At 41.1% G+C, this 18489-nt stretch overlaps 1 protein-coding gene across 3 annotated transcripts in view; it reads right to left on the bottom strand.

Annotated features, from left to right (window-relative positions):
• ST6GAL2 (ST6 beta-galactoside alpha-2,6-sialyltransferase 2) overlaps positions 1–18489 on the bottom strand; it is a 172082-nt gene that overhangs the window by 33163 nt on the left and 120430 nt on the right. Inside the window, exons 1-2 of one of the 3 annotated variants that reach the window (XM_021545537.4) lie at positions 16711–16886; positions 15880–15946 (exon numbers count right to left, since the gene is read on the bottom strand). The exons of 1 other annotated variant lie outside the window; for it this stretch is intronic. In XM_021545537.4, coding sequence (XP_021401212.2) covers positions 15880–15912 — 33 coding nt within the window. In that variant the 5' untranslated portion in view covers positions 15913–15946; positions 16711–16886. Of the gene's footprint in view, positions 1–15879; positions 15947–16710; positions 16905–18489 lie in introns of those variants that run through there. One more of the 3 variants, XM_021545539.4, reaches the window with a different exon arrangement.

Consider the following 18489-nt stretch of genomic DNA (forward strand, 5'->3'; position numbering starts at 1 on the left):
TAGGATGGCAGGAACCTCTCAATGCACCAAAACGAGACAGAGAGGAACAGAGAAATGGATAATACTACTCAGTGTCTAATAAAACAGAAGAAAAAAAAAATCCAGCCAACATACATAACAGTATTGGGTTTCCCTCCCTCTTTTTAATGGACAGCTTTTGATACCGTACTTGCAAAAACACATAATTCAAAAAAGGAAGGAAGTGCTTTGAGGGTTTTTATTTAAAGCTTGACAGGATAAACGAATCACAGTCTCATTAAATCACACAAATCTCAGGCTGCACACAAGACTAAACCACGAGAAATAGGACGTTACAAATCCTCATGCAGTTCTACACTTCCAGCACAACAGCTCATTTTATTTCTGCTCTTGGCAAGGTTAGAATAAAAGGCTTCTTTTCTTTGCTCCATAAATGTTTTTAGATGCTATATTACTTGAACTTAACACAGCAGTAATTGCCCTGAAAAAGGGCAATCTGAATTGCTTCCTTAAAAAGGAAACATTTATACTAACACACTTATGAACAGAGAGTACAGTTACAAAAGACCTGTTTCAATCACATCACAAAAACTTGACCAAATTCACTAACTCTTCCAGGCAGAAGTGATTGGAGAATTTTGATTTTCCACTCTGAAACAACATTTCTGAGATATACCAATTATCCACATCTCTGTGTAGCAGTGTATTTTACATCTGCCAAGTATGTTCTTACCGTATGTTTCTAATGGTGTAGGCACTGTTTTGTTTTCCTTTTAATTACTAAGTTCTTTATTAGACTGTAGTTTGTCTTTTTACATTTGTTCCAGAAAGAAAGCAACTCAGCCCTTATTTAAAAACACTAATATAGGAGAATGTTAAACAAATTGTTCCCTATTTCTCAGCTCTGTCTCAGTGCCAGTTCCTATTTGTTTATGTTACCAAAATAATTGTAGGAGGATATTAAGAAAATTATCATTAACATCTCATTTCTATATATTCATATATATACATACAAACAACATGCCTTCTATGCGCTTATTTGTCTTAGCCTAAAAGCCTAAATGAAAAATTTTACCCTGGAAGAAGGCTTGCCAAACAAGGATGAAGTCAGTTCAGCCCTTTGTTACATTACATTCTAAAAATGAAATTTCATGGACTGAAACTATTTCCCCCTCTTTTTTGTGTATTTTAATACTTAACATGATCATGCTGATAATAAGCCAACCTACACTAGCTGGGATATTTTGGTTGGCATCCTAAAACCAAATGAAGTGGTATTAGTATTCACCCCCTTTCTTTCTCTCTCCATTCTGGCACTGTTTGATGCATGTCCATGGGCAAAATTAGTTTAAACTATGACTAGCTCAACAGAAATCTCTTCTTTGGGGGATACAGCTGTTTCTAACCTGACATGAACCACTGGAACCTGAATCTTATCTGTCTGGAAATTTTACAGAGAAACAGGATCTCTAACAAGTTCTAGCACGAAACTAGCATGAGCAATAGTGGCAAACCAAGGCTGTTGGCTGGGTGCTTCATCTCCTTTGTCAATCATTGATGCCCATGTGCAGCTCACAAGATGTCTTTTCCACCAGCACTTGCCATTCACTCTCTACAAATACAACTGACTTTTACAAAATGGAAGGTAGCACAAAAAGGATTCAGTTCTCTGAAAGCTCTGACACCATTAAAACAATGAGACATGGAGGTAAGTGAGAAGCAATACAGAGCTGGCTAACTCCCAAGATTATTTAAATTAGTTGTTTTTGTTATAAAATTTGGAAAGATGGGATATGATAGAGACCATCCTCACTGGATAGAACTGTGGAATTACCATTTGATGGTAATTTTCACCATCATAAGAGACAACAAAACCTAAAACCTTGTATTTTGAGACCTACAGGTTACTACAGACAGATCTATGAAAGAGTAAAAACTTTACTTTCCAAGATACTTAGTTGAGGGTTTTTTTGGTGCCTTTATCTCTGGAGTAAAGTCTCAATTTAAATACTGACTTTAAAACCTGAAGCTAAGCAGTACATATGCAATATATTCTCTTCCTTCAACTGTTCAACAGGTGGCATAATCAAAATTTTCATTTAAATGTTTCTTAGTATTTCAAATGCTGGTTATGCATTTCTTGATTTTCAGCCAACAGGAATGCCTTTGAAATACCACCAATTTCATAAAAAAGCCCTCCTTCTAAGACTGCCTTTAAGTAGCCAAGACATGCAAACCCCTGCCTGCCTTTTGCACACTCTGTTTAGAAGACGTAGTTGCATCTGCTGGGGTGCTGATGAAACACCTCCTCTTCCCCAGCACAGAGCGTAGCCATCCTCTTACCAAGATGTCAGAAACATCTGAAACTCTTCTTCTCCCCTCCTCTCCTGCTGCACACTGACAGCTCAGCATCTGGGCCCTCACATCTGCATCGAGGAGCACGTGGGGTGTGCCCACACTGCCCTAGCAAACCCGCCTGCTTGAGTTCCCAGGGAGCTCTTCTGACACACTGCTTGCTTCTCTTCTGGCTCGTGCCCTTCCCAGCAAACAGGAGTTCTCCCTCACCATGGTACCATTTGCCATTTAGGAAACCTACTGCAACACTCAAACCAACCACTGGGAGAATTAGGAAAAAAGGTTTGCAAGGCCAGAGATGAAATATTTATATGATTTTGACCCTTGCCTAGGATAATACAACCCTAACCCTTGCCTGCAGCTTTTAAGTGCTAAAGGCATGAGGTATGTAATAAAGTAAAGCCAATTCACTGCCCTAAATCAATCAGAAGGTTTTCTCTACCAACATGAAAAGAGGCTGTTCTGACAAAGAAATCCTTGTTTTAACGTAGATTGACTCCTCAGCAACACCCAATCCTGTCAAACATATTCTGCTGATGGGGTTTAGTCTTCCTTCAATCCCATTAAGATAGTAAATAAATGGGAGAAAATGTTAGTCTGATCTAAAAACTAATGCTTAGCATCTCTAAAATTTTCAGGATTTTTCTTTTATTTCCTGATTTACATCTTTTCTTCTAGTTAGTAGAGCTATTTTACTAACAGTTACAATTACTACAGCAGATATAGACTATACTACACAAGATGACTGCAAGCAAAGCAAAATTTACCTACTGTCATCACACTGGGTTGTTAGGTTTTTTTAAATGTTGGAGAAAAATGCATTGAAGTTCATACTAAAGACAAGTAAAAAAATGCAAATAGATATATTAGCAGCAATCATAAATGATGTCAAACAGTGACAAGACTCTTGTTCTGATGTTCAGCTGTGTTCAATCTGCTCCAAACTGCTTCAAAATTTTCAGTGTCTATGCAAAACAGTCTGTTGTGCTTGCTCTACCCTAGGAAAAGAGTAAAATTCTTACACATCAGTATTTGGACATGCAGCAGTACAAGGTGCTGGAAATCAGGTAGGTCACCTGCCACTAGTAGTAAACCTATCAATCACCAAACCTGGTTTGGTGAATTGATTAAACCAAATTTACCATTCCAATAAAGCAGAAGGAAATTTATATGGGAACAGTATATACACTTTAATCCATTTTCATGCACTGTATAATTTCATAGTACTTCCAGTAACTGTAGTGACTTTTACTATATAAACAACCCAAATGTGAAACCTGATATTAGATCAAACAGACCCTGGAGGGTCAGGAGAGACACCAGGTTATTCCCAGGGAGTAATGGCAGAAATCTGTGTGTTCTCATTACCCCACCAGTGCATTGGTGCAAAGCTACAGGAGAATTCTGTAGCACCTCACAGTTCTGAAGGGACTTTTAGGTAGACGTGTACAAAGATTTTAAGATGATTAATTTAGGAGCAGCTTTTGGCCAGTCTACTTACAAACCACATTTATTCAAACATTTCTTGTACCTCAAATTCTGCTCTTCCACTTAAAGAGCCCAAAGCTGTGAACAGTAACAGACACATAATCTGGGTTTTTTGACTTCAGCATAAGAAAATGAGTGCCACTGAGCTTTTCTTAAACAAGAAGGCAGACAATATGTTATGCCCTACAAGAACCAAGAGAAATATTGTTTGAAGTTAGATGGGGAGTAAGGAGTGAGTACTCACACCCAGAGATCTGAGGTTCAGCTCTGGATCCAGAACCCCACTGAAGACATTTGCACACAAGCAAGATCTCACTGCAAGTCAGAATCTGGATACTGTCAAAATTTTGTCTAAATATGCTGTGCTATTACATATTTTCTTCTATTTTAACTACTTTTTCAGATTCCCAAACCCCTTCAGATTGCTCCAAAAGCAGCAGAAACTATTAAAAGTGAATTAATTTATGATGAAATGGACTTATCATACTAACTAGAGATAATTTTTTAAAACTTTAATTGTTAAGATTTGATACAGCTCTTTAAGAATCCTATCCAATGTGCTTTCACAAATCTCAGTGGATAATATTTATCTGACTTATTTACTAATTACTTCCAAATTACAAGTGTCCCTCAGGTCTGAATCATTTCTGATGAAAGAATGAGCAGACATTTATACAATGAGAGAAGATAAATTAAAGGAAAAGAATTTGTATGGTTCATGCTAATGGCAAGATTTATTTCTTTAACATGCTTTCTAACTTTATCACCACACACAGTTAAACAACTTGTGTTTGCTAAGTCTTCTATGCAATTGCCTCGACAAGATCTCCTAGGATTTTTTTAGTAAAAGGAGATAATCACTAAAAGTTATGGCAAAAGCAGTATTCCAGACTGCAGATACTGTAAATGTCACAGTCTCCATAAACAAACTGAGCATGGACAAGCACATGAGGAATAACCACGTATTTTCAGGACACTTAAACAGAACATGCCCAAGGGCAGACTGTGGAGGAGCCCATGTTTCTATCAGTGGGTAACATATACAGTCTCCTTTCCAGGAGCTGAAGAATCCAAGTTTATGTGAATTCTAATACATCACTTTTCTGCCAAGCACACTTGTACAAGACAGGCACTCTTCAGTTTAAAATCAATTCACCTGGCTTGGGCATTACAGAATCAGGGGAAAAAAAAAGATTTTTAGTATACAACATTAGCTCTCTTAAAGCATTGTCTTTCTTGGAAAAAATATATTGTTAATATAATAAATATTTTATGTACTCTATGTACTTTCTCTACTGCTACTATTTCTCCAGCATTTCAGCCAGTGACTGAGAAACTGGCTGATAACTGATTACACCAGTGTGTCTCCTCTGGCATCACCATATCACTATAATCACCCCTTGATTTCCAAAATTCAGAAGCAGTACCTCTATCCCAAGCTCCAAGACCTATGAACCAGTCCCATTGCTAGAAGTCTTGACCCAATTTCTCTTTCTCATGATGACAATTCTATTTAGCATGTCTGTTTCCAACTTGCTTGACATTTTCCTTATGTACTTTGCGTGGGACTTGCAGCAGTCTTCTTTTGTAACCTCACTTCAGATGGGTAGAAAATAAATGAAAGGAATCTTTTGCTTTAAAAGATATTACATTTCAAAGAACATTTTGTTTAGGAACTCTAAATGAAGAAATATGAAAAATATTATTTAGAAAGTGAGAAAATTCAGAAACAGTGTTAAAGCAACTCAGTCAAAAAGCAAACTGCTGTGGGAAGATGCCTTTACTTTCTTGAGCTGGATCAGATGTCTATCTTAGCCACGCTGAACTTCTCAGCAATCAAGGCTATGAATTACTATTGGCTGCTTGACTGATTAACCATGGTGCTGGTATGCCTGAGACCTTCCAAACACAGCAGGGTTATTGCAGCAGTAGACAATACTATAATATTGCAGTATTACAGGCTTTGCAGTTTTCTATTCCTTCTCTCAGCTTGTGCTACAGGTTTATGACACTCTTTGGAAACTTTCATCTGGGAGCACAGGATGAAGCAGCACTAGTAGTAACTCAAAGCTTTGCAGCTCTGCAGCCTGAAGAATGAAGATATACTATTACTAGAAACACCAAGAAGATAAAAATTCTTTGGGGTGACCTCTTCCTTCGAGGTCCTGCTTACTGAAGAAATCATGCAGAGAGTCACTGTGCAGGCGCTCCAATGCCATGCAGTGAAATATATCTGAGCTAACTTAGGAACCAAAAGATGCATCCTCATATCTACATATTTTGCTTTGTATTTCCACATTGATGGCTCTGGTTTTGGTGTTATCATCACCTGAAGAATTCTCAGGGCACTTCCAACTGCAACTATTTGTTGTTTCACAAAAATAAAGAGCCTAATGTCATACAGGACAGAAGCAAAAGTTCCATGTATACAGTGTGCTCTACCTAGTGCTAGTGTCCCTATTCTTCTCAGGATGAACTTGCAAGAGCAATATATATTTCAGAAACTGTAAGACTTAATTATTTTAATTCTGTGGTCCAGGAGTTTTCCATAGGTTTTCTCTCATGCTTGAAGATTTTGCAGACTGTAGTGGTATCACTGGTTTAAGTAGCTGTGATCACATTACCTGCACCCTTCTCAGTGGCTGCCTATATAGAGGCACATTGATTTTTAGCTGACTCTGTTGGTCTTTTCAGTGCTCCCAATAATAAAAGGCTTGAGCAAATAGAAAACCTACCCATGACTGTTTTATGCAGATACCCTTTTAGAGGAATTAACCCATAGTAAACTAATGTAACAATTGTATTTTTGGTGTGGGATGAGTTAGGCAAGAAGCAGGAATGCCCCTCTGCTACAGCTGCTAGCCAGTAGCAGTACAGATGGCAAAGAGGACAAGGACTGGCCTTGCACAGACACACAGAGCAGCTCCTGGCTCCACTGATTGCAGAGCTGGGCAGGTGCTGAGTGATCCAGACTAAAAGACAGCCCTACCAAACAGCGATGCACAGCACCTGCCTCGTCAGGAGCAGCACCTCCTCACTTCTGCCAAGTCTCTCCTGGAGCTTTATAACTTAAGCCCCAGAAAAAAAAAATACAGACAAGCAGTGACTTCAAACACTCTCAGCCCCTGCCTCAGGGTGAAGGCTCATTCCAGCCTGACATCTGCTCCAGCCCTGCTTGCTCTGTCTATACCATGGCTCAATCAAACTAATTCAATGTCTCAAAATTCAGCATATTTGGAGACCTTTGCTCCGTTGGCTCCATCTAGCAACAGCAAGTATCTGCAATAGCATGCTGTGGTCTTCTCATCATTCAGAAAACAGTGGTCAGAGCAGAGGAAAGGGCTGGTGCACAACCAGGTCCCACCCGGTACAGAAGTCACTGCTAAGGTGCCTCTAACTTGAAAAATAAAAGGTACTTCCAGGCCCACAAACATTTTCTCTGTTTTCTAATGCCCGTCTGAAATCTTGCAATTTTGAAAGCTAGACATTTCAGCCTACAGATTTTTAGACACAAGGAAAAGCATCTCAAAAGCACAAGTGGAGAATACTGAGCCCCATCTTAGGCCATTGGTACCCTCACAGCTTTCCACAGCAGGAGCTGCCACTAGGGAAACCCTAAATGTCAAGCTGGCCATCAATCAGAAACATTTTTTCCCTCGAGGTCAGAGTATTGCTAGGCCAACAGAGATACTCTCTTCTACCAAGCAGAGAGGGAAAAGCTGTACGAAATAGTGATCTCTCAAGTCAGACACTCCAAAAGGCTCTCAGTGATGGTGTGGTGGCAGTAGGGCTCCAAGTGTAAATCCTTCTCCAGCAGTTACAGGGCTAATACTTCTGCCTTACCACATGTGCCTATAGCCAGCCATGCACACTTTGGCTCCAATCTACACTGCTCTGAATTTACCCTTGGAAAAAAAACAAAAAAAACCCAATTCTGAAATAAATGGCAAAAATAGAATCGGTCTGAACAAGCAGTGAACAATGACAATGGAATGAATATTAAATATGCACAAATATTTCTGATGGAGAGATTAGCTTTCTATAACAAACTCTGGTTTTAACCTTCATAACTTTAACAAAATAAAACCAGTCACATGAAATTTCAGTCACAGTCTCATGCCAAGGAAAGCTCCTCTGGAAAGTTTGAGGTAGATCAGCCAAGGCATCTTGAAGATATGAGAGTTCCTGAAAAGTGAGGTGTTCTCCATTTCTTGGACTGTTCCCTAATTTTTTTTGGCCCACCATAACTTAAAAATTGTTGGCTTATACATTCCAAATTTGCTTGGCTACTGCTGGTGCCTTTGACTAGTTGCAGGCTATTTTATTACTAAATGTGGGTTTGGGCAAATTCTGAGCGCTGCAGTTGTTAACACGACTTGTTGGCTTGTGCATGCTGCAGGCAAGCCAGCCTGGCCCACTGCAGGCTCCTCCATCACCTCATCAGCTGTCTCAGGAGGCAGCCCGGGAGCCCAGGACCCTTCCTCAGGTCCAGCTGGGTGTAAGAACTTGGCTAGACTTTCCATGGGGAGACATTCTGTCAAGCTGGACAGAAATGGTCCTGGGATGCTTTCCATCCTTGCCAGTACAAAAGCGCCTCTCTTGGAAAGGTGAGCAAACATCAGACACAAATTTTTTCCTCCCCTTAGTGTTGTCCTCTTCCTGCTCCCTCAATCCATACTTAGCCCTACTCTCTGATGAACCCAAAAATTTTTCTCAGTGAACATCAACATAGTTCCCAATGCTTTCCTCCATGGATTACTGATCCAATCTATTTTCCATTTCCATGCTGATTACAGAATCTGTGCTGGGCTCTGGTGCTTCTACTGCAGCAGATTCTCCCTCTCTGCTCCACTCTCTTGGTCTCCAAGGCCCTCTTCTAGACTAGGAACCTTGTACACATAGACACAACATAGGGCATTAGTCTTCTAGACAGGAACACCCAGGGGGAAGTTTTCAGCCCTCAAAAAGCAAGTTTGCTCCCCTGAGCAAACTTTTAATTTGTCTGATGAACCCTGGAGAGACCATGGGTAAGGAATTCACTCCTGATGGAGACTGTTCTGTTCACAATCTTGATTCTGATAACAGATACTATGGCAACCACATGTATCACTTGACACTGCTTTCACCATGGTCAACTACTTGAAACAATTCTCCTTAATCTTTGATATTTCCTTTGACACTGACTATCACCTGCTACCTTGCCAGGAAAACAATCACTGCACAGCTGAGTAGTGCTGGGAAACATTAAGCCATTAAAACACTTCCCAGTGAAGTATGTTTCTACATGGAAACAGTGTTACAAAGAGACCTATTCTTTTTGAGACTCACACATGCATGACTCCCATTCACAGGAACTATGTGAGTGAATCCAAAGTAAAATAGGCTCAAAAGTGTAAACATTGATCCCACACAGAAAGCGCCTTTTAAGAATGACTTATCCTTTGACCTTCTGCATCTTACTTTTGCTCTTCAAAACCAAAAGGCTTTGCAATGACCATGACTCCTACATTAAAAACCAAAACAGGTATTATAATCACCAAAAACACTCATAAAATACAAATTATCTACTTAATAGACAGTAAGAACAGAATTTTTTTCCACATTTCTTATGCAGTTGGAGATTTATCAGAGTTCTTTTATTTGTACCAACTTCAAAAATCAGTTCTTTCACCTTTAAAATGTAGATAATCTAACTCAGAGGTGTGCCCTTCTCAGCAGAGACCACACAATGCTCGATCAGATTTTACAAAATACACAGGCCTGTGCTGGGCCGGCACAAACCTGCAGAACACCAAGGAAAAGCTACAGAAGGAGAACTTCTCGCAGTGTCTCCCAGAGCTCCAGCCTCCAGTGCCCTTTGGGAAGGGTGCTTCCAGCTCCAGCTGCCTGCCGCCCTGTGAGCTAATGAAAAGAGCATGAGGAGGATCGCAGGCACTTTCCTCCCCACCTCAATCCACAAAGGGTGAGTCACAGTCTGACCCTAACTTAACACTCAGGCTGTAAACTTACTTAACACTTGTAGAAGAATTTATATATTTCAAACATACTGATGGCAGCATATGGCCCATCGACAGGTTTATTATTATAAGACACTTTTTCCACCAGGTTATAGTCTTTTTTATAAACATATGTTTCAGCACATAATAAAACCCCTAAGAACTATTTCTGAAATGTGCAGGCACAGAAACTACTTTTCAAGGTTTGTCAAGACAATGAAAGAAACAATGTTTAAAGGGACTTCCATTTTTCTAAAGGTCTTTCTCTAAATGTCTTTTAAATCCAAGGGTGCTTGAGATTACGCATGTTTAAAAAAACAAAAGGAAGAAAAATGAGTTCTCTTTGTTAATGCCACATTCCTCTCTATTTTGTCAAAGTAATCATTTTTTACACTTAGTAAAACTTCTCCTTCCACTAAATAGACCTTTTAACTATGCTTTATATTTATGCTTTTTATGCATAAACCTGTGTGGTTTATAGGTGAAGGATAAGATTCTGAAAATTAGGTGGCATATTATAAAGAAAATGTCAACACCACAGTGTTGCAAACTCATTGGTGCAAAGCCACCCTTGATACTCTGTGCCCTTCAGCTGTGCTAATAAAGATCTGAGTGTGGAGTCAAGGTGGTTTGATCACAAACTTCCATCCATCTGCAAGACTGCATCCAAGTAAAACACCTAAATACAACTCAACGGCTTGATTTTCCTGCAGGATGCATTTGTGTTCTTAAGAGAGGAGGCTTCTTGTCTATCCAGCTATAATGCAATTTCTGTGCTAGCACCACAGTCTTCAGGGGGGGAAAAAAGCTACATGGTGTACACTGCTTTATTCAAAAAAATCCTACACGCCTCTTATTCTTAATGCTTTTTCCCTAACATCTCACAATATATTTAGCCCAAGCAGGTTTGATTTTAAAAGAAGCTTCCTCAATACATCAAAATATGACCCAACTCAGGTATTTTGCTAGGAGCTTTGTTTCCTACCACCCACGTTCAGAGTCTCCTGTTAAAAGGAGCCTGCAGCTAGAAAACAAAGTAGGATTCACTGGGGTCTAGACCGCAAGCCCACTTAAAGGCAATACAAAACATTTCACTAGTTTTATGGGACTTGGTATTAGACCTGTGGTTCACTGAAGACACCAGAGGCCTTACAGAATGTATACAATATATTAAATACTCCTCAGCACTAAAAAGGAATTTTGCAATCACTTTGAATGTTTCATTGGTATTTAGGATATTTTGGGAAAGAAAACATGCTTCTTTTCTATGTGTGTATGTCGCCTTCCCCCAATATTCCCCACAAAAAGCAATGTTTTTAGACAGTGGAAAAAATAATCATACATAAGCAGATTCGCAGCTTAAAGAATAAAAATCTCTAATTTTATCATAGGCATACTATTATAATAGTCATGCATGAGTTTGCATTCAAAGAAAACTCCTTTGTTAAAATTAATCACTGACTACTCAGCCAATTTGTCAACTAACTACTACCAAGCCTGGACATGATTAGTTGGCTTCACTGGGAGATAGAGGTGCCCTCTATAATGCTTCCACAGGATCAAATCCTAAACACAGTAAAGCCTTTGAACATCTTGCAAAAAACTTATTCACATGGAGACAGGACCTCATGGATGCTGCTGTAGGCTCTACTTTTTCCTGCTTTCACAGATTAAGCCTTTCTAGGAGAGAAAGGCTTCGACAATAAACACACTCTCCACCAGCACACAGAGTAATCACGGGTCCCCGGGCTGTGTTTGGAAACATTTAACTGGTGGGATCAGTTGGAGGAGAAGATGAGGCATGATGTACGAGGCTTCTGACAAGGGGGCTGGCTCTGCTCATCTAATTGCGGTTGCTGCTCCCACGATGTGGAAACCTGTCTATTAGAAACCACATTTCACAGGTGACTGAACAGCCATCAGATGGTAACAGCTTTCATTTGTTATTGACCTCCCCTCCCTGACGCAGCATAAGGGTGAGTGGCCCGATATTCCATTGTCAGTCCAGAGCCAAACACCTCTTGCTTTGTACAGTGAATTATAAAATATCTGCATTTTTCAGCTTGTGTTGAAACAGTACTCTTAACTAGCATTTTCTCATCTAGGCATCAACATCATAAGAGAATGGCAAATTCTTCACTACTCAATTATGCAAAGCTTGAGGGCATTTATGACTATGATTGTAGAGTACATCACTACATTTTTATCCTATGTATAAATGTACTTACTCAGTACATCAGAGACTTACTCAGGTATTTACTCAGAACATCATGGTCAGATGTGACTTGGTATTTCACAGAGACAGGATCAGAGCCTTTGCTGACACACCAATATGCCCACATGACAGTGACTAGGCTGAAAGTAGTCCTTCCAGTGATGGACAGAAAGACAACTCCGCTACCAAAATTACATACAGAATTTAGCACAGTTATTTTAAACAGGATCCCATAAAGAGACCTCATCAAATTTTACACCCTCCAGACATAATGACATCAATGACATAAAGGATTCAGAAAACCACAGAACAAATCTCCCTGTCTTGCTAAGCTCTCTGTATCTGGCTGGCCACATATTTTCCAGCTAGACAAATACATATCACAGGTGAAGAAGAAACTTTCCTTTCCAAAGTTAACAGCCATTTAGTTATTACAAAGATTTTGTGTTCATACCTCAGAGCACTCACAGTCATTTCATAACCCCAGCTATGTAACACCCTAATCTGGGATAGCATTGGTACAATTTAATACAATAAACAGGGGACTGCACCAAACCCACGGTGAATCCTGCTCTGATGACAACCGCAGAGCTATGCAATGAATAACATTTACTTTAATTTACATTTAGATTTCTTAAGCACACCTTCCAGAAAGCACAGTGTGCTAACACACACAAACAACCAGCATTTCCAATGAAATGTAACAGCAATCCAGGCCACCACACCTCACAGCTAAGATCTGATCCACCTCCCTCCAAGCCTCTGGCCATCTTCAGCAGTATAGAAGAACTGGCCTCTCCAAAGTGACTGGTGTCAAAGAGGGCTTTGATGGTCTGTAGACCAATAAGGTCTGCCAGAGCATCTGTCTGGTGTGAGCTTCAAGGTCAAGGACCCTCATCAAGAACACTGGGAACAACTCCCTCATATTTAACTATTCAAGAGTTTATCCTTGTGGAAAGAGACAATCTCTGAAAGATACATACAACAAACAATATTATTTTTTCATGTTTTGCCCTTGAGGCCAACTATTGAAGCTCTTATTCTAGTCTATGTAAAATTTTCAGGCCAGATTAAAAAAAAATTTGAATTTCTTTACAAGATTATTTTTTAGAAGTGTTACAGATCAATAAAATCAGTTTTCTATGGTTGCACCTTAGAAAAAGCTGGATCTAAAATACAAAATGTTCACAAACCCAGTAATAAATATCAGAGGTTTTTACAGGTATAATGTGGTAGCTGTACTCAGCTTTTCACATGATCTTGCATTCTAAATATGTCACCATGAGTTCTACTAGAGGAAGATGGCATTTATTGTGAAATTAATATACATAATTAGCACATGAAGAAGAGATTGCTGATTCTGAACTCTTTATTGTAAATCCTTTGTGGTGCTGATTTCATCCCATGCCACTCCTTTCGCAGGTTTAACATGATTTTCAATACATACAATGTCACTGGAAGAAATATTTATAACTTCAATAACAATTTAAAAACTTAAAAAAAATTATTACAACTTTGCCATTTGTGTCATGGATTGATTGATACTTAAATATGAATTAGAGAATTTTAAGGAAGCTCAAAACACATTAACATATGAATGGCATGCAGAAAAATTGCTCTGAATTACTACCAGCAAAATCAAAACACAACTGCTTTTGGTTATGCAAATGAAAATGTAGTGTCAAGACTGCAGAGAGCCTAAGAAGTGCAAAGTTCAGGGAAAAGCCATGTATGCAGCTGCTCCAAAAATAACCATAGTCAGATAAAAGTCTGAAAGCAATTATTTGAGGTGAATATTGTACACAGACCACTGCACTAAGCTTCGATAATTAAACAAGGCAAAAGTTCAGATGGCACCTAATAAGCCATTTACTACATTAATTATATTCAAGTGTGGCAGTCTAATGCTTGGTAATAACTAACAACAAGGGAAATAATTTAAAGAAACAATCTGATGTTGTAAATTTCTCTCCTTTTCATTCATCAGTATCAGTGTTGCCAGCCAGCCTAACACACTTGAAACACATCAAAGGGATACTGCTTAGTGTCAGGAAGAGCTATTTAAGGGTTGTAAACCTTTAGGCTGAGGAAGCCAACAGCCTTACTCAACAAAAATGATCCCTTCACTACAAAAGTAGCAGTAAAGTCAGATTTTCCATTCCTTGAAGCAAGTCCCCGTGTCTTTGTTCCAAAGTTTCAATGCCACAGGAGCAACCAATTTTTTTTGCAGTAACAACAGCATCTTAGCAAACCTTTGCAGATCAACAGTTTCCTACTAGCCCTGTTCCCTGGATTTGCCTTCACACTGATCACACCACCCTTGTACACATCTGTGATTTTAATAGTATTTTCAGCAAATTCTTAACAAGATAATTAATATTAGAGAGGTATTTAATGTATTTTGGCTTATTTAAATGCCATTAGTAGCTAAATACATGGAAAATGACCCTATACCATATGCCCAAATACTTCTCTGCAGACTGCTAGCCAATTCCCTAGCAAGTACAGAGAAGTTTCCAAATCACAGTCTGAAAATTACTGCAGAGAGATTTGCATACTATTTCTGATGGGCCAGTAGCATTCCAACAACTCATGTAAAAGCCAGCATCCCCCAATAGTTTATGCAGTGAGCAGCACACACAGCATCAATTCACAATGCAATTGTTAAGATGCTGTTCTACCTTATTTAGCTAATCTGCAATAAAAAAATACCCAAATAAATTCTGTAGTATTACAGTTATTTTTACATTTTGCTTTCTTGATTTTAAATCAGGAAACAAAATTGCCAGATTTTACTTATGCACAAGTCTACATTTAACCTAAGAGGTCATATAACAAGCAATTTGCAGATTCCAAAGAATAAGAGATCAGATGAACATACAACTTCATCTATGACATCTTTCCAATATGATGTTTACATATGCAACCTTAGCATCGCTTTAAGCTCCCTATGAAAAGTTTTTGTAACATTTTCCCCATTGTTTGGCCTTTCTTTTCGTGTCCTTGGTAGAAAACACATAACAAATCATAGATATAGAACTCCATAATCTTGCAAGAAATGTCTAACATTTTGTATGCATCCTCCAACTCTGAATGTGCAGTGTGGACAATGATGGGAAATCCTGTCATCTACCCAGATGAAATGTAGAACAGAAAGGAGTTCTCTGACTACAACCCCAGGAGTTTTAGACATCCTAAACTCAATCAGAAAAGACTTCTGCCTACAAATAATTTGAAGTCTTCACTTACAAGACCTCAAATCCAGCATTTCCACAGCAAATGTCAAGAGGAGCCTGTCTGCTACAGCAGAGGTGTCCACAAAGTTGTCAGTTGCAGAAATCAGTGTTGAGTCCTTGGGTTTGAGTGCACAGATGGGACCTCACCTCCAGACCCTTTATCAGAGCTTCTCATTGAGCAAATATAGCACATATTCTCCCAACAGTGCAGCAGTTGGTCTTAGCAAAATACACACAAAATTAGTAAGTATCCATGACAGGATTTTCATCAAATAGTATTTTAATCAGAAACCGCCCATGAAAGAATAATACTTCTAAACCATACTTCAGATTTATATAAATAATAAAACCCTCTGAAAAAAACAAACAAACAAACAAACAAAAAAAAAAAAAAAACCAAAAAAACCCAAGCAAACAAAACCCTCCCAAAAAAACCACAAAAACAAAAATCAAAAACAAAAAAACTGCAAGAGCAAGAGCTCCATCTTTAAATGGAAAAAATATGGCAATTCTTTCCCCATCTCCTACAGCCCCACACTATGCAAACCAGTTGAATTATTTTCACCTGAGTTTTCCAAACAAGAGAAAGATATATATATATTAAAATTACCTGGATGCAGACACCACGCCTGGAAAGTTTCATTGCAAAAGGGTTAAAGCTCAGAAAGTTTGCAAGACTGGAAAAGGAAAATCAAATTTAAAAACGTGCAAAACCTAAACCTTGAGGTTTGCCACTGCCTCCTGCCTTTCTCTTACATTTCCCTCCACATCTGAAATGAGAGGACTAAATGTTCCTTCAAGTTACCAACTAAATTACTTGAATGAGTAACCCAACCAATTTTTTTCTAGTACCAAAAGAAGCACATTGCCATAACAAAATAAACTAGAAATGGTAGTTGAGCATTAGAGACTATAACATTCCTGATAAATTATAAAACCAGACCACAGAAGTGATCCACACCGCTTAGCAGAGGTGAATTCACCGAGACTTTCTTTTTTTTCCTTTGAGAACATCGATTTTTATATGCTACCACAGCTGCCTAACTATTGATAAGAGCAATCTGCAAAAACAAATATAGAACTAACAGAACAGCCTGAAAAAGCAACCACAAAAAAGGGTCTCATTTAAATTCCTGGAAAGCGCTGCTTCTCTAAACGTATCTATTCAAGCTCTCTTGAGCAGTCGAGCCCTTCTAAAACACACCCTGCACGCCCGAAAACTGTTAAGCCAAGAAGCCACTAAGCCATGCCACTGAGAACCCATATGGCTTCACCTACAGGGTTTTCCTTCCAGCAAACGCTGCACAGTAGAAATCCTCCCCTTCACCATCACCACCCATCTCCCAGAAACGAACGAAAAAAAACCCAAAAAACCCCACAAACCAAACCCCGAATAATAATAAAAGAGAAGCGCTCTCCGCCCGGGGTGGCCCCTACGTACCGCGGGCGCTCAGGGCTCTCTGGGGGCCGTGCCCCCCGAGGTGCAGCAGCCGGGGCGGCGCGGGCGCTCCGCCTCGCCGCGTCCCACGCGGAGCCGCTCCCCCCGCATGGTGGTGGCCGCCGCACGCACAAAGCGCAGGGCGCGGGCAGCGGCCGGGGGCGGCGGCACCGCGGCTCGGCCGGATCGCGGCGGCACGGGCGGCTCGGCTCGGCTCGGCACCGCCCCCGGGAGCCGCCCCCCGCACACGGCCGAGCGCCCCCCGCGCTGCCGCCCGGCCCCTCCCGGGATGGGGGCGCCCCCGCCCCCGGTACCGCGCGGGCGGAGCCGGGCGCTACGGCGGCGGGAGGCTGCGCTCCTGCCGGGAGGAGGGCGCGGGAGGACGTGCCGGGGTTGCCCCGGGGCCGTGCCGCGCTGTCCCGGCTCATTGTTCGGGAAGGGCAGCGGCGGGAGGGCGGCAGCTGCGGCGGGAGGGGGTCACCCCGGCGGCGGGGGTACTGCCGGGCTTTCCTCCGCACGGGCAGGGGCTGGGGACAGCGTTGCATCTTCCCCGCCTGGGGGAAGCGCGTGTTGCCGGCGGCAGCGGGGTATCTTCCCCCACGCCGGCGGGGACAGGGGGATGCTCGGGGATGGGGCGATGGCGCCGCGCCTTCCCCTGGCGTGGCGTGGCGTGCTGGGGCCGCGCTGCACCTTCAGGGGTCTGCTGGAGAAGTTCAAAGCGGCAGGGAAGGGCGGGAGGGGCGCGGGCGAGGGGCCGGCAGCTTTCTCGCCTTGTCTCTGTGACCCCCGCCTGCCGAGCGCGGAGAGCCCGGAGCGTTCCGGTACCGGGACTCCGGGGGCCGGCCGGGGACGCGGGGCCTCTCCGTGACCGGTCCGGCAAGTTGAAGGCAGGGTCCTTTCCTCAGCCTCCCCCGTGAGCCGAGGCGGTGGGATTCCCGCTCTCTGGCGGTGTGGAAGCGCCGCAGCCGGCTTTGGCTCTTTAAGATTAGGCTCCGTTAATTAAAGAAATATTTTAAGCTTAAAGGTCTCCTGAGAAGAAACACATTAACTCGCTAATAAAGCAGGTAGAAAAACAATGCGAAACTGGGCTGTTGGATCAGCGATCACAAAGGAAAGGAGAGATCAGAAAGATGCTACTGGAGTGCGGTAAATGCGCCCTCCCGCCGCCGGACCCACACGGCACCGATCGCTCCGCTGGGACTTCAGTGCCTGTCCAGCGGCGCAGGAAAAGGGAAATGTTTTCCGTGCAGTCGTTGGTGTGCTTTCTCAGCTTGTCGAAAGGCTAGAAATACCTTAAAGCATCTTTTACTTTTGGTTCAAATATAATAGTAGTTTACTTCGCAAATAGTCTAAGTCGTCACTTACAAATAATTAGGATAATGACAGATAACCTTTTTTTTGTGCCGAGTCTGCGCTCCAAGATAAGCATCTGTGTAAATGCATCTGAGACTGAAGCTTCTTTGTGCCCGTATTTGTAAGGTGTAAGCTGATCGGAGCAGTGTGCCTGCAAAAGGCACGCCTTCTAAGCTGTGATACAAGTGTCGAAATAAAAGCCATAAGAACTAAAGGAAAAAAGGTGCCATTTCCTAAATTAAGAGACAGCATCACAAGGATGTGAAAGGCAAAGCACAGGAATAGGTTAACAGGTTAAAAACGATGGTTGTTTGAAATTATAACACAATTGAAAGGCAAATAATATTTCTAAATTCTAGGTAAATCAATTTATTCTATTTTGAGGAATTTCATGAATAGCAAAGCAATTAATGAATAAAAATATCATCT

The sequence above is a fragment of the Lonchura striata genome, chromosome 1 (genome assembly GCF_050655825.1).
Source record: "Lonchura striata isolate lonStrDom1 chromosome 1, ASM5065582v1, whole genome shotgun sequence".
In the NCBI taxonomy this organism is placed as follows: Eukaryota; Metazoa; Chordata; class Aves; order Passeriformes; family Estrildidae; genus Lonchura; species Lonchura striata.